This window comes from Augochlora pura, chromosome 7 (assembly GCF_028453695.1).
Source record: "Augochlora pura isolate Apur16 chromosome 7, APUR_v2.2.1, whole genome shotgun sequence".
NCBI lineage: Eukaryota > Metazoa > Arthropoda > Insecta > Hymenoptera > Halictidae > Augochlora > Augochlora pura.
This window is the reverse complement of record NC_135778.1, coordinates 41016169-41036235: the sequence shown is the minus strand read 5'-3', so window position 1 is coordinate 41036235 and position 20067 is coordinate 41016169. Positions and strand designations below refer to the sequence as shown.

Genomic DNA, 20067 nt, shown 5'->3' with positions numbered 1-20067 from the left:
CATAATATGAACATTGTATCATAATTTTGAATATACACAATGTTCGCGCCACTGCATCAATATAAAAGGAACTATGTATGTAACAGGCTTATACAATCAGACGAGTCACAATTGTGTGGTAATTTTTTAGGCGACATTTTGTACAGTATAAGTAAACAATTAAAAATAATTACAGATCTATAAGCCGGAATTAAAGAGCAACACTTTGGTCGATCGTAAAGTATGTTTTATGCATTATTTCAGAAATTTCGTATTTTTTAAAGTCACTAGCCTCTTATAATAGTCACTAGACGTCTCAAAAGATTTTTGAGATATTTCTTGAGAGACTCTCCCGCCGCAGCGTGCTCCCTTGGGAAGGATAGGAGCAGAAATTGATTTGCCCTGATTGGCCGATGATTGAATCCTGAGACAGGATTCATCACGGATTGGATGCACAGTACAGTGGTGGGGATGGTTATAAATGCTAAGGGAGGTAAAAATATCGTAGAAAACTTAAAGTATTGCTGTACTCATTATTATCAGTCGCTATCCCGTGGTAATCACGTGACCATGGCTGATATCATTTACTGCAAATTATAACAAGTATTAGTTCGTCATTAAGTATTCTTTGGTATTGCGCGTAATGTGTTAAATTTTTGCAGCTATGGAAGTTTCACGTTTACAACCTTGCATTCAATTGCAAGTTTCAAATGAGGAATTTCAAACTGTCATAGATAAGGCTAAAGACTGGGCACTTATGCACGGTATTACATTATAAACAAATTCAATAAGACTGAAATTATTTACCAATTATACTAGTAAAATTGTACGATAACAATTTCATATAATTGATACAATTTTATTTTTGATTACAGGTATTAGTATAAGATCCAAAGAATCATTTAATAAAAATCAAGTGCAAGTTTTACCATTCACGTTACTACCTTCAGTATTCCCTAGGAAGAATTTTGAGAAAGCGAAAAATATACAAATATTATTAAATGAACTTATACATAAAGTTGCACATAATCATACTTATATTGTCAATAGTTTGAAGAGGTATGCAAAATTAAAATAAAATACTTCTTTATTCATGTCTGTCACAAGCAATTATATTGTTTCCTTTTTTAGTACAATTAATGCAGATTCGTTTACTGCGAAATTATTTGAAATTTATGAAACTGTACATGAAGAAGGATATAGTCAGGTAAAACAATATATAATTCCTTTAATATCATTATTAATATCTTTATCAATATCTTTATCTCATATATATTATCCTATTATATTATGTTACATTACATTTTATTTTAAATCCTTCCTTTTCGAGTTTTCTTAGATTGTGCCTCATTTTTTATTTTTTCCTAATAACTGTTCCATATTTTTTGTACTGTCATATATTACTATAAGGGGCAGGATATTGAAAACAGATCACCCAAATAACTCTGTTGCCTTTAATAACAAAAAATAGTTCATTATTTTCAAATTCAGTAAGTAATATATTTATTTTATAGAGTATAAGCATTGGTTTACTACGATCAGATTACATGCTTCATGAGAATGGGATCAAACAGGTTGAATTAAATACTATTGCAAGCAGCTTTGGTGGTATAGCTACAGTTACTTCGCAATATCATAAGTAAATTTGCTAAAAGAATCTATATTGTAGCTAAGAAATATTTTAATACTATTTTTTTCATAATTCTCTCATTTTGCAGGTACATCCTATCAGAATTAGGACATTCAGACAAAATAGAAAATGTAAATATGCTCATTATTACGTACTTGTATTTTATGCCATATAAAATAAAAATATGTGATTGTTTTTAGGTTCCAGAAAATAATCCTATAACAGGCCTTTGCACAGGATTAACTTATGCATGGGAACTATATAATAACAAACAGCAAGTACTTTTTAGTACATAATACAAATAAAGAATAATGTAATTAATATTTCTCATTTTAGATCAGTGATATTATTTATCGTTGAAGACATTACTTATAATATATGTGATCAAAGATTTCATGAATTTGAAATTCGTAAGCTCAATCCAGATATTAAAGTAATTCGACGGAGGTTACGAGATTTGGTAGCTGAAACAAAGCTCACTTCTGACAAAGAATTACTAGTGTATGTTTATATTGAAGTATCTTATACGTATATTTTCTTCTCTTCATTTTTTAAATTTTCACTTTTAAACTTTTCAAGTTATATAGAGTGAGTCGCCAAATATGAATATGAAAGCAGAATACGTTTATCACGGTTGAGACATGTAGTAGATAGTAAACATACTATGGTCGTAGTTAAAGTAAACATACTACGGTCTATCAATGTTACTGTTATTTAGCATTCTTATTTACTATCAGTATGTTTTTTTGTTTTATTTTGGTTGCTTTTTTACTATCATTTTTTTGTTTTTTTATATTTTTTTTACTATTATTTTTTATTTAAAAAAATTTTTTTACTATTATCTTTTTTGTTTTTTTTTTACTATCAGTCTGTTTTTGTTTTTTTCAAAATTTTTTTTCTATTTAAAAAAGTCAAGATATCTCTAAAAAAATGACAAAAATACAACATCTTTTTATAGCACCGTGTCAACCCTATAGTACCATGAAACTTAGTCCTTACCATAATTTACGTATATCTTTAGAAACAACAAAGATATTTGAGGTGCAAACGTTTGATGACTCACCCTATATATTATTATTATTATTATATGAAGAAGATAACTAATTTTAATTTATTTTAGTGACAATAAAATAGTTTCTGTAGTTTATTTTCGGTCTGGTTATCAAGTTGAAGCTTATCCCACAGAACAAGAATGGTCAGTTAGATTATTGATAGAACGTTCGCGGGCAATAAAATGTCCATCTATACAGTATCATCTAGCGGGTACTAAAAAGGTAAATTTGTCATTACTATTAATATGTTCGATTTATTAGTAACAGTAAGATCATTTTTTAGATACAAGAATCTTTATCACAGCCTAACACACTTGATATGTTTTTAAAAGATAATGACTCTATAAAACAAATACAAGAAGTATTTGCTGGTCTTTATTCTTTAGAATTTGTGAGTATACTAATAAAAAATAATATTTCTGATTCTTTTAAAAGTTTGTCAATATTTTAATCAATTTTTACATTTACCTATATTGTTTGTGCAAAGTAGAATAGCGAAGGAGACGCAATAATTGAAAAAGCTATGGCAAACCCCAAGAAATATGTTCTCAAACCACAAAGAGAAGGAGGTGGAAATAATATTTACAATGAAAATATAACATCAAAATTAGAGTCTATGAAATCTTCAGAGGAAAGAACTGCTTGGATACTTATGGATCGTTTTTATCCTCCGATACAAAAGAATTATATTGTACGTGCCCAAAATGAACCATTTGAACACAGTGATTTTTCTTTTGTGGATGTTATACCAGAGCTTGGCATTTACGGCGTTGTCATAGGGTGATGATTTGTGCACTTCATAGTAATTTCCGAGTATCAAGATATATCTGATAATAACAACAAATATTTATTTTAACAGAGATCATGACAATATTATATATAACGAACAAGTAGGTCATGTCTTGAGAACTAAGCCCTCGGATGAAAATGAAGGTGGCATTGCAGCAGGAATTGGTGCTATTGATGGTCCCTACCTTATCGGTTAACACAAAATATGCATGTGCAATAGATAAAATAATGAAATTTAAAAATATAAAAAGTTTTTATTTTAAATAATAACATTGTAACAAGTATTTATAAATATCTTATTAAAAGATTGTTATCGCAATTCAATTAAAGTAGTATTTCGTGTTTTATTTTTATGTATCGTTCCTTAGAAATCAACACAACTACTTTTCAAATTTTCGAATATAGAAAATTCCCATAAATGCATACACGTATTCACCTACATGTACGAAATTCAACATGTATTTGTTTGCGCAAGTTGAATTTCATTTTGAAATTTATATCAGTTCACATTTTAATTTATCAAACGAGGATTTTATTTATATGTAGAATGTTCAGTTTCTGAATCTGACTGATCTGAATACCCAATGTTTATCAATCGATTTTCATGTTTCTCAATTAATTTGTTATCTTGCTTCTAAATAAAGAGAGAACATGAATTAATAAAAGAATATTTTCCATCGCAATCGTATATATGTATAGTTACGTCGTAGCATGATACAGAACACGTACCTCCGACATACTGATTACAGGATTTACGTATTCGTGTTCTCCTGGTGGTAAAGTAGATAAACCATTGATCGTTGTTGCGAACTTACCTTGGTCGTCATATGTAGAATTTTGAAAAGCAATACTACAAAAGAAGAAATCATCTGCTTAATATCAAGTACAAATATTAAAAGAATGAAGTCCTACATTCACTATGATCAATTGAATTAATGTAAATAATATGTGTGTTACATAAAAGCAAAGATAAAGTTTGTAATTTAGTAGAGTCGTTAAATAGTTGGCAACTTGATGAATAATTATAGCAAAAGATTTGTTTCATTTACCTGAGCCCAAATTTTTTTAAGGTGCTGGGTTTAATTTTATGATAATAATAGTATCCAAACATAACGGCGATGCCCATAATACAAGCTACAAGAACGACTATCACTCCAATTAATGTTCCGTTTTTCTGACGAATTTGTTCGCCTTTTGTATTAACAACGCCCGTCTCGAATTTGAGTTTTGGATTCGCGGCTTTCTCGCAAGTGCTGTTGAGCCTTTCCAAATGACCATCATGGCAAATACATGAAGAGGTATTCCTACCTCGAATGCACATGTAGTCGCACTTGTGATTTTCACACGTATTTTTAACTGTGTGATAAAAATATGAAACACGTTCATGAGATTAGAATCGTTCGAATGGCATAGATGATACTTTAAATAATAATAGACCTACCAGTAGGTTGTTTGGAAGTATGTAAAATTGTAAAAATTTTGTCAACGTTGGAGTGGTCAAGAACGATTGATGTACATGACTTATCACCATATAGTTTACATTTTTTTAATGTAGCAGTTGTACCCATTAGCCAGTATAAATTATCTTCATATATGTTGATGCTCGAGGTTTGATAAATCTGAAGAATCGAAGTCAATGTTAACTTTGTAAATGAATACATTGTTATTACTTTTATTAATTATTATAAAATAGTTTTTAACGCTCCGTAAACCTGTCGTTAAGCAGCTAATTCATTTTGCTTTGCATACTTACATCAGTCTTTAAATATATCTCACGATCGGATCCGTCGAAGTTCGAAGATTCTATAGTTTTTAGTACGGTATCAGCCCAGTACAATCTAGATCTCGTATGATCAATTACCATCGCAGAGACAATGCCAATGTTACGATAGGCGATTGCTATCACGCCAGAACCCACTGTATCGGATCGATATATTGTACTAGTTGGTTTACCAAAGACCATCCAATTAGTTTGACTCCAAAATAGCAACCTGTATCATATTTCAGCTTAAATACAAGTACAGAAATACATGGGGCGAATAATATAGTTACATTTATGCATTCGATACTTGTGTAAAAAAAACTTGAATGTAGATACCCTTGTTCTGGATGAACAGCGATAGACATCGCTTTATTTCGGTTTACAACGGTGACCACTTTAGCACATTTTTGTTCTTCTAAATTGCACACCTAAAAGTTTTAGTAGAAAATTCAATACTGAATTTAAATAAAATATATAATATAATTGCAATTTTATAATTGTTTAATTTGTTCCGTAATGTGATCTAAAATGTGTTTTGAAATAGAGGTCGCAATTTAAATGTGTAACTTGAATTTATTCGCAACTGAAATGAAATTTTAAATTGTTTATTTCTTCTTTTCTTTGAACTTTGTATATAGTAGTACGACGGAAATTTACCGTGTCAAGTTTCATTTGTACTAGAGATTCATTTTCATCGTTCTTATTAGTTCAAAACATTATTAAGAAGAAGTTCAAGAAATTTTGTAGAAGGTAAAAATGTGTAGGAAGCGTATGTCGATACCTTTATGCTGTTCACGTATTCCGTGTCAATAAAATATACATTGTCAGTGCTCCAATCAACAGCAAGAGCGCTTGGTCTGCCAACCCCGACAACAGTTCTACGGCTTCTTTTCTTTATATGTATTTTACTAATCATACCTATCATATCTAATAAAAAGTAATATCTGTTGTTAGCATTCCGTTATTATTATCGACGCGTTTTACATAATTTTCTTACCATTACTCCAATAAATTGATCCTTCTTTTGCATTCACGTCGATGCTAGATATTTCGCTCAAGTCTTCATAAACGACTTCAATCGAATTCAAGCTCGCCGATAGTTTCCTAATAGTGTTTCCAGCAACACCAATTATTTCCATTTGTGGCCCTGTTATAATTCACAATTTAACAGGCGTTTTAATAAACATATTCCTAAGTACTAATTGTAACCACTTCAATGTACACGTAGGATTTAAATTTTGCCGCTGACAGTATTGCATACGCGTGTGAAAGAAGCGCACGTTGAAGCGTCAATTAATTAATAATATAGAACAGCGGTCGATCAAATTTAAATGTAATTCTTACCGGCCACTTTGCAAGATCTTTTATCGCCGCGAAGAACATAGCCTTCGTGGCAAGAACAAGCGAAAGATCCCTCGCTGTTGTGACAAATTTGTGAACAGACGCTGTGCTCGCATTCGTTAATATCTTTACACACGAAATCGTTGTCAAACCTATAACCGCTCTGGCAACTGCACACAGCACCCTGGGGTGTTTTATGACACACAGACGTGCAGGGATTCTCGACCGTACACGCGAGCGCTGCAAAAGTATATCATATATTGAATTCGTAAAAAATGAATTCTGGTGTATAAAAAATAAGTTTATAATATTAAATATTCCTTCGATGTTCCCACTCCTGAAAATAATGATTTACCGCATTTTCCATGCTCGTCGCTTTCATCCATACAATCTGCCCTTTCGTCGCAGACCTTCACAAAGGGGAGGCAAGTCCCGTCAGAGCATCGGAATTCTTTACACTTTGCATTGATGTTAACCGCGGCCTTTCTCGAATTACTACCATCGCAGAACTCTTCGTCGGATCCGTCCCCGCAATCGTCGGTTTGGTCACAGACCCAAGCTTGATCGATGCAATTTTTATTCTCGCAAACGAACTCTTCTTTTTGGCATCGAGCACAGTTACGTTCGTCGTCGTGTTTCGGACACTCCACCACCCCGTTGCACCTGATTTAATCGGAATTAAAATAGCGATACATGGAATATTATTCGGAGTATTTTAATGAACGTCTGCCATTGAAAACTAATGCACGTATAATGTATATACCTTGCTTCCCTGGGAATGCACGTGTCTGTGTTGTAGCATCTGTATTCGTTCGCGGTGCAATTGACGACGTCGGCGTTGCCTTTCCCCGAGCAAGAGTATTCGTCGCTGTAATCTTCGCAATCGTTGATCGCGTTGCATTTTAAAGACATATCGATGCAACGACCGTTGGCGCACCCAAACATTTCAGACGGACACGCGCTCCTTTGGCACATCTCGCTCTCGTCGGAACCATCTGGACAGTCGGTCTATTTATTTGACAGTTATTTATCTGTCGGTTAGCGTAGTTAAAAAGCCGCATTAAGAAAAACCGCTGTCTCACCTCGCCGTCGCATTTCCACGTCTTGGGAATACACGGTCCGCTTTCGCAGGCGAAACTGTCCGTGTCGCACACGTGCTGGCCACAGTTTATCTCATCGGAATAATCAGCGCAGTCGGGTTTTCCGTCGCACACTGCGTACTTTGATACGCAAGATCCTTCGTGACACTGATGCTCATCTAAAAGTTACGAGAATCCGCGGTGAACGATGAGACCGACCTTTTAATCTCTGGCAAGATTTTCATCTAGTTCCCACGTCCGATAACCATCGAAATAAATATTTACCGTTGCTGCATCGCCTTTTATCACAGTTTTCTTCGTCCGATTGATCTCCGTCCGGACAATCGTAGTGCAAATTACACCGCGACGTTATATTTATGCACGTTCCGTTCTTGCATTGGAACTCGGTGCCATTTTTACACCTTGACAATCCGAATTCGCATGCACTCGACTCGTCTTCGCCGTTCGGACAATCTTGTCGGCCGTCGCACCTAAGATTATTATAAATTGTACTTTACTTTTTATAACAGTTTCTTTAATGTTCTAATTATAAGTTCGTCGTTGCGTAATAGAACATATTGTACGTGAAACAGTCGTATTTTCAAACGATACGTACCTCTGATATAATTTGATGCACCTGTCGTGTTCCCCGCATTTCATTTCATCCGGTTTACACGCAGTTTGGGGGATGCACGTGGTATTGTTGCTATTTGCAAACGGCATCGTGTTAGGTGGACACGCGCAAATCTGTAGGCACGTGCAAAGTGATAAGGAAAATTGAATGACACGATATAAAACGTCGTAAAGTTTATACAATATTGGGCTTACGCGGGAGCGAAGATCAGCGACCAGACAGACATGGGAACAGTTGCCGTTGTTCTTATGACACGCGTGCTCCTTCACGTACGTTTTACGCGAGCTTACCAAAAGCAGTGTCTTCACGTGCTCTGGTACCTCTATCGAGACAGAATAATACACCGATAATAATTTGCTTTCATCCGTATCCATTTTTCTCGATTTTCTTCTCTACTTACGCAACGTGAAACTCTTTTGATAGCGTTGCGCGCCGGTTTTACTGGTCCAGTACAGCTGGTCAGAACCATATTGCGTCCAGAATATATGATCGCCGAGAATAGCGAGGCTCACAGGTTCCGTTAATCCAGTCCGAACGATGTACGTCTCGAAATCTTGAAACAGAAGTTGCGACACTAACACCAATCGTATCTAATAAGCTGCACTTGAAACTTAATAGGACTACCAACCGTTGATCGTCGTGCTACCGATGCGACCTGTACCCTGATCGCTCCAGAACAGACGTTTCAATTCCCTATCGTAACACAACGCTATCGTTGGCCCGAGCAACGGTGTTTTGATTCCTTGGACTGGCGTTCTGGGGCCGATTCCGTGCATTTTCATCAAATCGATGCGATATTTGCCGCTCGCGCGGAAAACGACGAACATCACCCTACAATTTTAGTTTCAGAATGATTAAATCGAAGAACGCGACGTAGACATGATTTCTTTTGAATGCTATAGATTACCCTTCCTCTGGCGCGAGGGCAATGGCACGAGGCTCATCTTGAAAATAGAAAACTGTTTTCTCGTGCGTAGTTAAACTGTAAACTTCAATGCTCTTGTGATTTGTATCCGATAAATATAAATTATTCCCAATGTAGTCGACGTCCATTCCACCCAACAGCTTATCGCCTATGGATGTGACGGTTTTCGATGCCCCAGTGGTTACGTTCACGTGATAGACCTTATCCGTTAATTGATCGTTCACGAACAGACCATCTATGCGAACGTTTGATTTCCCAATATCGAGGATAATTAGTTACAGCAAGTATGTATAATTGTTCCGATACTGTTAGCGGATATTAACGCGCGAATAGCCATGCTTACCAGTTAAGGGATTATACGTAGCTGCTGTAATATGTTTCACTACGATGTTTGTGGACATTTTAGGCTTTCCTAGTAATTCGTGGTAATAGTTTATGAACATATTTTCTGCCACGATAACGAGATGCATCTGCTTCTGAACCGCTGAAATTTCCGTTTCGTTTTGGAATACTACATTATTAATTGATGCAGCTTTTAAAAAAATACTTACCACGGCACGTGTGCTGATCCGAATTGAGCACCTTGTCCAACGAACAAGCACACGTATACCCTCTCGCCGAATTCAGTAGACACAATTGCGAGCAAGGTTTCGAGTTGCATGGATTACGAATCTATCGCATAAATATGAAGCATAAAATATCAAATAAGAAGTAAAATTTCACGGGAAATTCTTGTACCAGCACGGAAATACGTAAAATTCACCTTAGGTTTTAAAACAGAATGGTATATATGCATTCCATAAACGACGCTGTTCACATGCACCAAAGTTTTCCAATCTTTGCCAGTGAATTTGTCGCACATTTCTATGCTCTTCGACGCCCTGTCGCTCCAATAGAGCTTATTTTCAAAGACTGCCAATGCCATTGGCATTTTTACTATCTCTCTCAATACAGTCTGAAAACATGCGATTTATTCGTAACGATTATTATTCGTCATTTGCAATTATCACGATTTTTTTGCCCAACAGTAATCCGTACCCTGCGATCGGAACCGTCCAGGCGAACCGTTTCAATGATTTTCAATTTACTATCTATCCAATACAATCTATCGTTCGCATAGTCGATAGTCAAACTGTTCGGCCACTCCAAGTTTTTCGAGACTACCGCGCTCGTGTTTGTTCCGTCCATGCTTGATTTCCATATGTGCGACTCCGTTCCCCATTCCATCCAATACATAATGCTAACGACAAATAATTTTAGAATCCATGTTGCACGATCGTCGTTTGGGTAGAATGAAGAATGATCGATCATGAGAGGAAGTATATTTTGCAGTCGATATACTCACCCACTCTTTGGCAGGAGAGCTATGCCTCGTGGTTTACTGGTTCTTTCGGTAATTATGATAGTACAATAAGAACCATCGCTGTTACAAACTCCGATGTGCTTGAGATCGCTGTCAGTGAAATATACGTTGTCGGTGACCCAATCGACTGCAATGTCATCGGGACTGCTTAGACCTTAAAAGTATTAAATACTATATGAATATTATATAAAAAGATTCAAGTTTTTTTTTTTAATAATTAACATGAAAATTATATAAATTTTGAAAAGTAAAATTAATAACAATAATTCCATGTTCAAGCTATACTAATTACCAGATGTTACAATGACCGATTTATCAGTCCCGTCGTCCAAGCTTTTAATAATTGCTTCGTTTCCATTTTGAATGTCGGACCAATACAAATAATTGCCATCCAAAGAAACCGCAACAGCGTGTTGCAAATCTTGCACTACTGTATAATACACCAAAGAGTTGAGGAAGAAACCACGGATTTCAGACTTTGTAGAAAACACCAACAAAGCTTCGCCAGCTGCGAACAACAAATTGCAGTTTTAATCACTGATTATCCATAATACAAGTGACGAATTATTTTAATTCATATATTATTTGAAGACTGTGTGAAATGATTAAATACTGTGCAACAGTCTAGATTAAGACAAATAATTGTGAATTAGAAAGAAAGAAAAATGTTTCTTGTTCGAATAACTTATATAATTCTTATACCGTCGGCTTTGCAGGTTCTCGTATCGCTGCCCAAATCGTAATTAGGTTTACAAGCGCACGTGTAGGACCCCGGAGAATTGATACATATTTGATCACACGCGCCAAACTGTTCGCATTCGTTTATATCTGCAAAGTAATATTGTACACATATATAAATTGCTAAAATCTATCAAATTTTCTGCGAGATAAACCTGTGAAATGTAAACGTTTTAACTTTTACCTGTGCACGTTCTATTGTTAATTAATTTATAGCCTGATCTACACGAACATTGAGCACCTTGAGGCGTTCTTCTGCACAGATGACCACATTTCGCTGTTTGCTTGCACGCTGTATCAGCTAGAAATTCATAGAATGAACAGTTAACGTTAAATAATCTACCTACGACGAAAGCTTACCCTTTTTACATCCATCGACATTTTCGTCGGAATCGTCGCCGCAATCATCCTTTTCGTTGCAAGTTGCGCTCAGAGGGATGCATCTCTGATTTTTGCACAAGTATCGATCCAGCTCGTGGTTGCATTTATCGATCGGCACCGGTCTATTTCCTGCAAAGAATAAAACAAATCACGGACACCGAATGGAAGTCGGTTCTAATATCACCGGCAACTAAATAATAAATGCAACAACACTGATGTAAAAGTTACCGCAATTCTTTTCATCGCTGGTGTCGGGACAATCTGGAACACCATCGCAGACCCACTCGTTTCTTATGCAGTAGCCGTCGTTGCATCGAAAGTGATTGTTGCTGCATTTCAACTGTTACGGTTGACAAAGGGTTGAAACATTGAATGATTCTTTAAACGATCGTAAAGTATATTATAGAAAAATGCCAGGTAAAAATACGAGTAAGTCGTCTTACGTCTTTCACGCAGTTTGTGTATTCGTCGCTGTTGTCGTCGCAATCGGGTTTAGCGTTGCAAAACTTTTCAATCGGTATACAGGATTTATCGTCGCATTGAAATTCATCCGAGCTGCACTGAATCGCGAAGGCGGTGGGCTAATATGAAAATCGGAAACATAATTAAACTGAAACATACATGTGAAATAAATTCGTTGGAACGTAACGATTATTCTCTTGCTTACTTTATAGTTATGGCAATCCTTTTCATCGGCTAAATCTGTACAGTCCTGATATCCATCGCACATAAAGGTGGATGACAGGCATATGTTGTCGCACAAGAAGAAATCAGGAAACTTGCAGCGTAAACCTTGAGATCCCAGAATGTAAATAAATTTGAATGTCGTCTAAGACTAAGACGAGTCTAACGATCGCATAGGATATGATCGAATTACCTGCTGAGTCGATGCGATTGTATAGAATATTCAGGACGAGAAGGATGAACAAATTCCGACACATAATCTATAGGAAACGCATTCAGCCGATTAATATTTGAGACCGTTAAATTAAAACGGCGCGCGCAGAAATTATTTACAAATGATTTTTCATTCGAAGGATATACGTAGTTCTCTGCGATCTTCAAAATTCGATCAAATAATGGAGGACGTCGCATAATCGTTCAAATTAAGTCAAAGAAACACCAACAACAGATTTTAACGTTTGTAACGTTTCCCCAAGACAAATTAATTTAACATTTAACACTGAACGCGCGAGCGTCGATCAAGCGACGGATTTCAGGTTTTTCGATCACCGAGATTACAGAACTGTTCGTATCTGGAATTATTAAATGTTAATATCCTTATCCGAGATTTATCGTTAGAAGAATTTGCAACAAGCACAGATCACCGTCCGTAATTTTGATAAAGCAGTTTTCGCCCCACATCTTGCTTGAAAGAAGAAAGGAAAATTGCTCGAATAGAGATTTAAAGGAAAGAGAATCGAATAAATAAAGAAATTTAGCGAAATATAATGTTCTGCATACGTGTGTTTAATAAGAAGCGGCATAACAAGAAAATGATTCGGTACGTTTTGATATACGCTTACTGAGATAGTTAACGCCACTCCTAGCCCGCTCCGTGGTGTCCCTGAGACTGCGATGAAAAGGCTCAGCGAGTTGATGGAAGGAAATCGAATTATAAAAGAAACTGTTGCCATGAGTATACATGGTGGTCCTATCGGGGAAGTATCTCAGCAATTTGTTCAACGGGTTCGAAAGTTGTATCAAGACGACATAAATATAAATTTCATTATCCTTGATACAATAATAAAGGTAACGCGTCGATACAGCTTAAATCTGTACAATTTAATTAACAAACAAACGAACAGGTGGTTCGGTATTCGATATAAAAATTTAATTTGTTTCTGAACGGTGATAAAATGTTACATCGGCGTATCTAACAAAGTTTATGAAGTTGCGTTGACAATGACAAATATAACCATATTTCCCCGTAGCATATTTAACCGAATAAAACGATTACAACGCACGAATTCTTGATAAATTCGTCAGCCCTGTAATTAATTTACAGCTACAAAGATCGCATATTGTTTAGGGAACAATGATTGAACAATATAATCGAAGTAATCGTTCAGTCTATCATAATTATCGTAAACGCCGCAAGATACTAATGGTAACGTACAGTTATGTTATAAGAAATGTATACAGAGGACGTATAAATATCAGCGATTATGTTCTTGGTTATATTTCGGTACGATAAATACGAGTTCCTTTGATATATAAGAAATCATGGGACTCTTATTATTACATTACAAATATAAATTTAGGTGGAGATTGTGATACTTTCTTGCATTATTTATTTAATATAAACAGTAGTATACAATGTATTGCTAAAAGATTATTACATGATCGATACCTATATAATAATGCAGTTAATAATCTTGATATATTTTTGGATAAAATTTTGCGCAGACGTAGTGAACAAATAAAATAAATAAAATGGTACGGTATTAGTTAAGTTAAGAAAGAACGCATGAACTTAGAAATGAAAAAATATGAAGCTATGTCGCTACTTAAATTATGTATCAGACAACGTAAATTAACATTCACGATAATAAATATATATAAATATAAATAGTTGGTTCGGTCTCCTAGAAGTTTAAAGGGGCGACGAGAAGTTCGATTTTTGTTGGGCTTAGACAACTATTAATATAATTGAGTCATCCCATAAGTTCGTGCCGTTTATTGTTATTATTTTCTTGAAATATCTGTCTACGGTTGATTGTTAGGTTTTCTGATGGGAAGTTCCAGATACGTTGAACGGTATTCGAATACGAATTTCGTGTTCCATCCACCAGATTGCGGCTTACGTCCTCATCGGTTGGATGGTCAGAGCCTGATTGATCTTCGCGATCGACATTTCCTTTAGGAAATCAATCGGACCATTCTCTATCCACAGGGGATGAAAACACACTTTCTCCGTGAACGGCACAAATATCGTTCGCATGAACAATAGAAAATATCAATATGAATATCGACGAGCTCTCCGAAGGCGAGCGCGCGACTCGTCCTTAGTATTTCACTGTATAAAAGACGAAATGCTTGTTACTCGTTAATTTGTCTGTACTTTATATACCGAACTTGTGAACATTGAACCCTCAGCCGGCGGGTCTTTTTAACCGAGTGCTCTGGTAGAACGAACGCGACTGAAATTCCGGCATAGGTCGCGGCGTGGTGTCGTGCACGAGACTCGTCGTCCGTCCGCTTTCCGAGGATTATTAAAGTATTTTCTTCCGGTCGCTTGTCATTCTTTATTTATCAAACGCGCCACGAAACGCACGATCGATCATTCGTGGCGGCAGTGTAGGGAATAAACTGTAAAACGTCCCAAACAATTGCATTGTATCGTTTAATTTTCGCAAAGAAAAATCACAGAATATTCAAGTTTCTCGATGATGCTTGTTGGTGAGTTTGCGAGCTGTTACATTGATAATAGATTTACAAACGCATCGAACGAATCGATTTACTCACGCCCGAACCGAACACCGCCCTCGTGCATCGATTTATCATTTTTATCTCTATCGCACTTTCTTCGTACCCGATAACCTGTACACGTGCTACAGTCTCAGTTTTTAACTTTTGTTACATATCTACGTCTATAGCGATCGATAATCGAATACCACGATTCTTTGCACGCCTACATAATAATGGTAAATTCATGAAAAGTTTAACAAGTTCGATGCACTGTCCACGCCGGGTCGGTCGCCGTCAATCTGAACGCGTGGGACTATCTGTTCGGTGCACACTCTGCTTAGATATCTGTCGTCGCGCACTTAATTAACTTAAATAATCGTACTTCGCGGTAAACTGTCACAAGGAACAACGATGCGAAATTTAGTTCGGTGCAAGAGTAATTTTTTACGTAAGAGTATCTTTCACGTAAAATTCTGTTGCTTCTTTCCGCGAAAAGATCAGATACCATAAAATTGAACCCTGTCGAGTTTGACAGCGATCGATAACAGCCGATCAGTATTAGTTTCCACAATTTACGGTGGGAGACATTTTAGAAATGTTCACTTCCTTTTTTTCTTTTGCCCTTGCAGATCTTTGGCACGTAATTGCCGCACTTGGGGAAGTGCTTCGGTTTAGGCGGCAGATCCGATTTCTCTCCCACCCTGACGATCATTTCCATACCGTTCAGCTGATGGTATATTATATGGCAGTGAAATAGCCAAAAACCTTCATAAAAAGAACGCATCAATTAATGTCCCCGAAGCCGAAAACTTCGGGCCCGTGTTCAGCGAATCGGAATCCATGAGAATTGCTTACCGTTTAGCGAAATGTAAAACAATGTGGGTAAGACTCGCGTATGAAAACCGCAGCGTTAACACGTACCTGGGTTATCTGCTCGGAATCTGAATATCACGTATCCGTTGTTCGGCACGCTGATAGTATCCTTGTTGGGAGGGCGATCGAAGTTTCTCCTTATCTTGTTATCTCTGTCCAGTCTCTCCAGATCGGCAACCTTCATGGAAGGACTGCTGAAATTAGCAGGGCCCAAAGGTTGGCCCATACTCAGAACATTATACGAGAATCCGTGCAGGTGGAACGGATGCTGTATCCCCGGCACCCCAACTGCAACGATGCAAACATTTAAGCATCGAACTCATAATTTCAACCACGAGGTTCGAACGCCCTGTCACCCCGTTTGCCTTCGCAACGGAGACAGATCCTTCGAAACGAAACGATCCCTGTGTTAATTACATTCGTCGACTATTCCAAACTCGACGAGAGAGTTCAATGGAATCCTGATCAGGTGCGTGCAGGAGCAGAAAGACGAACTGCAACCATCTGGCAGATTGTCGGCGTCGCAGAATTGATCCTCGGGAAGATCGTCCAGCTGGGACAGCGGCGGCGATGGTGGACTTTCGAAACTTATGTTGCTGATCATTTCGTACGCGAGGCCGTTTTGAAAAGGTACTGATCGCAGAAATCAAGGAGAGCATTGAGCAGCGGGTACAATTGGAAGCACACAATGGTAAATAAGATGTCTGACGCAGCCGGTCAAGCGTTCGCCTTACCTAAGAAGGTTGGGTAGCTATTGGGTTTGAAATTGACTTCGGGTGTAACAGACTGCAGGCCTATTGCAAAAAACATTTGGATGTCCGGGTCGCCCGACAAATCGTCGCCCACTTCTATCGCGTTCCTCATATTGTTAATGCAAATCACGTCCGATTGCTTCGCCGAACAGTTTACGTTCATCTGATTAAGAACCTACGATTTCGAGTGCAATCATGTCCCTCGATTCCAATTATTTGACGCGCGATTCGTTCGACGAGCCTTCTTATCGATATATTCTACTTACGACACGACGGGAAGCCACGTCGTCGTAGTTTGGCGCGGATGTGATTGGAGCAGTGGGTGCACCTACGTATTGCAGTAACGCCAATGCTTGCATTTTAGAGTCAGCACAATCCACCAGTCCACGGACGTGTATCCAGTAAGCGCCTGGCTTTCGATTCGTATTTATGACGAAGTCGTATCGCTCTCCTATTCGAATTCAACGTATTTGTCAAAAATAAATCTTGAAAAATCGACTAATGTATAAATATAAATAAAGAGCACTGCTTATTATATGTATACTGTTTCGGGTACCGAACTGCTAATGTCGATTGCCAATTGCAAGAACTGGGTTAAGCAGAGTTCTGTTCACACGATACCTGCAGAGGAAACAATCGCATTCACTACGACAGGTTTCACTGCAACACCATCCATCGCAATGACCGTCAAATTATGTCCTTCGACCGAGAATTCCGCGGCGCAGATGGTGCAGAAGGCGTTCACCAAACGGAAGCGGAAGCGCCGGTTGGGATCAACGGTGATCACCTCCAATGGGCTGTTGGTCTCAGGGTTGCGATTCTGAAACACGAATTGTCATCCTTTCACTCCACGGCAACACAGTTTTTCGGATTTATTAAATCCCAACTTTCCCAAAGATTTTCCGTTTTTATTGAACGGAAAATTGTTGCGCGAAGCAGAGGTCTGGGGGAGAAACGGTTATTTTACGTATATAAGATTGTTGAAAACGATTGTAATTCGAATTGCTCGTACGAAGCGAACTTGTAGCGTACCTTTCCATTAATTAAAATCGCATCGGGAGCCTGGCCAATTATTCCAGAGTTTCGACCAGGGAATCGCTCCGTAGCTTCCTCGCGCATCCAATCGTTAATCACAATCACGTGATTCGCTAAATCGAAATTGTACAATTTCGCGTTCGGCTCATTTTTCACTGGCTCGCGTATAATCAGACTGCCGAAGACGCCGTCCATCTTGTGGAGTCCTGTGTGTGCGTGCCAGAAATGAGTACCAGCATTATTTGCGTGAAATTGGTACCTGTTAGCGAAGCAACTTTTATTCTAACAACCAATGGAGAACAGCGTGTCTATATTTAATTTCGTCGCTTAATTCGCTGGATTCGAGAGGTTCGACGGGTCTACGAATCTATACAAGTTGTCCAAACCGCGAGGCAATTTGATCAAGAAAAATTGGCGCGCACCAACTTCCGGTTCTACGTGTAACGTGCAAGAGAACGAAGAGACGCGACAGAATTTTTCACAAAAAATTTTTGCATCTCTCGCGGAACACTTTCGACAAATTCCTATTTTTACTTTCACTATTTCTAATTAAATCGTCTTATGGTTACGACTACGTTTACCTAAAGGTACTGGCAAAATTGATCGGACACTGCGTCAAGTTGGGAACACCGTCGTAATATTGCGTGCCCTTTTGCAGCATCCCGTGCCAATGAATCGTCACTCCACTTCCACTCACACGATTTACAACGTCGACTACAATCCGATCCCCTGAACAAGCTTGTATGCTTGGTCCTGGCATCATTCTGTTCACTACCAACGCTGTTCGAGCCGTTCCCTCGGCGGTAATGCATTGACAGTTGGCACAAATTGTGTTGGTCATGTTTGGGGAACAAAGCTCGCACGCCCTGAAGGAAAATTGTTACACGCAACTGTACTCTTGTTACTGACAGTTGAGAAGACTCTGATAGATTCAACGTATCGTTTTTGCTTACTGTCCGTTGATGGAGTAACGTTCGATCACAAATTTATAGTAGCAGGTCCTCGGCTTTTTCCCAGGACGACAGGTTCGGGCGCACTGCAGGGCACTCGATAGATCCGAATCATCGAGTAATTCATCGTTCAAACAGTTTTCTTTATCGATGCTGGGCATACCGCTTTGCCCGGGTATGTAACCAGCACTAATAGTCTCGCATTGCTTCGGTTCCTTCTTAGCAGAGACTGTAATGAAGGATCTTGTTAAGTAGCTTCCCGAAGCGATATCGTATAATTTGTTAATTCCAGAAACTTTATCTTCCAATGAATCGCGATACGACGAAATAATCAAATTGTTACTTTTATTTTGAAAATGGAAAGTTATTAGAACGTTATCCAACCGATTGATGGATTGAAAAAATCGATCGAACGATTGGTTCACTGAGATTTGTAATTATGCAGCGCGAAGATCGGAAATTTTTGCGAGACGAATATCTTGTACCGGAAACAATGAGGACGAAGCATGATAATAGAATCCAGAAGACCCGCATGGTGACTACAATTCCAACAGACAGAATCTTAACGTTCTTATATATGGTAGCAGTGTTTTCGAACACTTGCTTCGATAAAACAGCAAATCTCGGTTCTGCATGTGTTATCGATAACGTTAATCACACGGACCGATGCGAACTTTTGCTTGTATTGTCTACGTCCTCTGTATCTTTTCTGCCGCCTACGTCTGCCAAATATTAGATTGTTGGAAAAATTTTGGTTCTCCTTTTTATTTACACAAAATCTCTAAAAAATGCGAAGCTTCTTCTACAATTCCTTATGCAAATAATGACATCGCGATATATCTGATTAGAACTTGCGTTATCGAAGCATTATCAAAATCTGAATTCCAAACGGAAAAATATTAGCATAGAAACTACTGTTACTTCTTATAGTTATTTATTACTTTTTAAGAATTTTAAGAATTTTAAGAATTTTAAGAATTTTAGTAAACTCGAAGTGAATTGAAAAATCAATAAAATGATAATACAGTAATTGTGGTATTATATTCCATATACATGTTCGCGATACATATATCACGAACTTAAAAAGCCTGTGGGAATTGCACATATTTCCGAAATGTCGGGAAAACCGAAGCGCAAATATTTTCACGCGTACGTGTTCAGATTGTGTCAATACGGTGTGTAGGCGGATGTCGGAAATATTTATGACATCGAAATAAATGTTTGGTAATCAAATACAAGATTTACATGCTTTATATGTATACACGCGCGCTATATAATTAGCATAGAATACAAATTATTATAATATGCGGGAATTTCCTTTTACTTTCGACTTCGAAGGTAAGAATGTTGTTTCGAAAAAGTGATTTGGCTGA

General features: G+C 37.5%; 3 protein-coding genes across 3 annotated transcripts; 1 reads left to right on the top strand and 2 right to left on the bottom strand.

Annotated features, from left to right (window-relative positions):
* The first annotated feature begins 537 nt into the window (after nucleotides 1-537).
* Nucleotides 538-3783, top strand: LOC144473528 (glutathione synthetase). The gene is made up of 11 exons (XM_078187466.1): nucleotides 538-743; nucleotides 855-1038; nucleotides 1111-1186; nucleotides 1494-1618; nucleotides 1698-1740; nucleotides 1810-1883; nucleotides 1946-2110; nucleotides 2730-2883; nucleotides 2945-3052; nucleotides 3152-3441; nucleotides 3521-3783. Exons 1-11 carry the CDS (start codon nucleotides 644-646, stop codon nucleotides 3645-3647), a joined length of 1446 nt encoding a protein of 481 aa, XP_078043592.1. The 5' UTR covers nucleotides 538-643; the 3' UTR covers nucleotides 3648-3783.
* LOC144473511 (vitellogenin receptor-like) lies at nucleotides 3686-13265 on the bottom strand. The gene is made up of 32 exons (XM_078187432.1): nucleotides 13200-13265; nucleotides 12551-12617; nucleotides 12341-12465; nucleotides 12117-12254; nucleotides 11902-12013; nucleotides 11653-11802; nucleotides 11477-11593; nucleotides 11257-11382; nucleotides 10847-11062; nucleotides 10537-10708; nucleotides 10230-10431; nucleotides 9955-10146; nucleotides 9743-9863; nucleotides 9535-9675; nucleotides 9174-9426; nucleotides 8895-9097; nucleotides 8667-8819; nucleotides 8461-8588; nucleotides 8249-8379; nucleotides 7918-8123; nucleotides 7636-7811; nucleotides 7317-7561; nucleotides 6909-7216; nucleotides 6557-6793; nucleotides 6210-6359; nucleotides 5994-6139; nucleotides 5549-5640; nucleotides 5204-5441; nucleotides 4892-5069; nucleotides 4500-4806; nucleotides 4180-4300; nucleotides 3686-4084 (listed from the first exon to the last, which is right to left on the bottom strand). Exons 2-32 carry the CDS (start codon nucleotides 12612-12614, stop codon nucleotides 3983-3985), a joined length of 5250 nt encoding a protein of 1749 aa, XP_078043558.1. The 5' UTR covers nucleotides 12615-12617; nucleotides 13200-13265; the 3' UTR covers nucleotides 3686-3982.
* Nucleotides 13266-15000: 1735 nt separating this feature from the next.
* LOC144472333 (uncharacterized) lies at nucleotides 15001-19243 on the bottom strand. Its single transcript, XM_078185313.1, has 10 exons — nucleotides 19180-19243; nucleotides 18698-18923; nucleotides 18326-18610; nucleotides 17742-18003; nucleotides 17331-17529; nucleotides 16976-17160; nucleotides 16692-16884; nucleotides 16375-16590; nucleotides 16006-16245; nucleotides 15001-15849 (listed from the first exon to the last, which is right to left on the bottom strand). The coding sequence occupies exons 1-10, from the start codon at nucleotides 19226-19228 to the stop codon at nucleotides 15674-15676; spliced, it is 2031 nt and encodes a 676-aa protein (XP_078041439.1). The 5' UTR covers nucleotides 19229-19243; the 3' UTR covers nucleotides 15001-15673.
* Between the last annotated feature and the right edge of the window lie 824 nt (nucleotides 19244-20067).

Bases quoted from the DNA above. Each gene is read 5' to 3' on its own strand.
- LOC144473528 (XM_078187466.1), top strand. From the start codon at position 644: ATGGAAGTTTCACGTTTACAACCTTGCATTCAATTGCAAGTTTCAAAT. The intron at 744-854 runs GTATTACATTAT...TTTTGATTACAG, and splicing joins AGACTGGGCACTTATGCACG to GTATTAGTATAAGATCCAAA. The intron at 2,111-2,729 runs GTATGTTTATAT...AATTTATTTTAG, and splicing joins TCTGACAAAGAATTACTAGT to TGACAATAAAATAGTTTCTG.
- LOC144473511 (XM_078187432.1), bottom strand. From the start codon at position 12,614: ATGTGTCGGAATTTGTTCATCCTTCTCGTCCTGAATATTCTATACAAT. The intron at 10,709-10,846 runs GTAATTAGTATA...AATACTTTTAAG, and splicing joins ATCGGTCATTGTAACATCTG to GTCTAAGCAGTCCCGATGAC. The intron at 5,442-5,548 runs GTATCTACATTC...AATATGATACAG, and splicing joins GCTGTTCATCCAGAACAAGG to GTTGCTATTTTGGAGTCAAA.
- LOC144472333 (XM_078185313.1), bottom strand. From the start codon at position 19,228: ATGCGGGTCTTCTGGATTCTATTATCATGCTTCGTCCTCATTGTTTCC. The intron at 17,530-17,741 runs GTACGCTACAAG...TTCGTGTTTCAG, and splicing joins CGATTTTAATTAATGGAAAG to AATCGCAACCCTGAGACCAA. The intron at 15,850-16,005 runs GTACGTGTTAAC...CTTTTTATGAAG, and splicing joins ATTCCGAGCAGATAACCCAG to GTTTTTGGCTATTTCACTGC.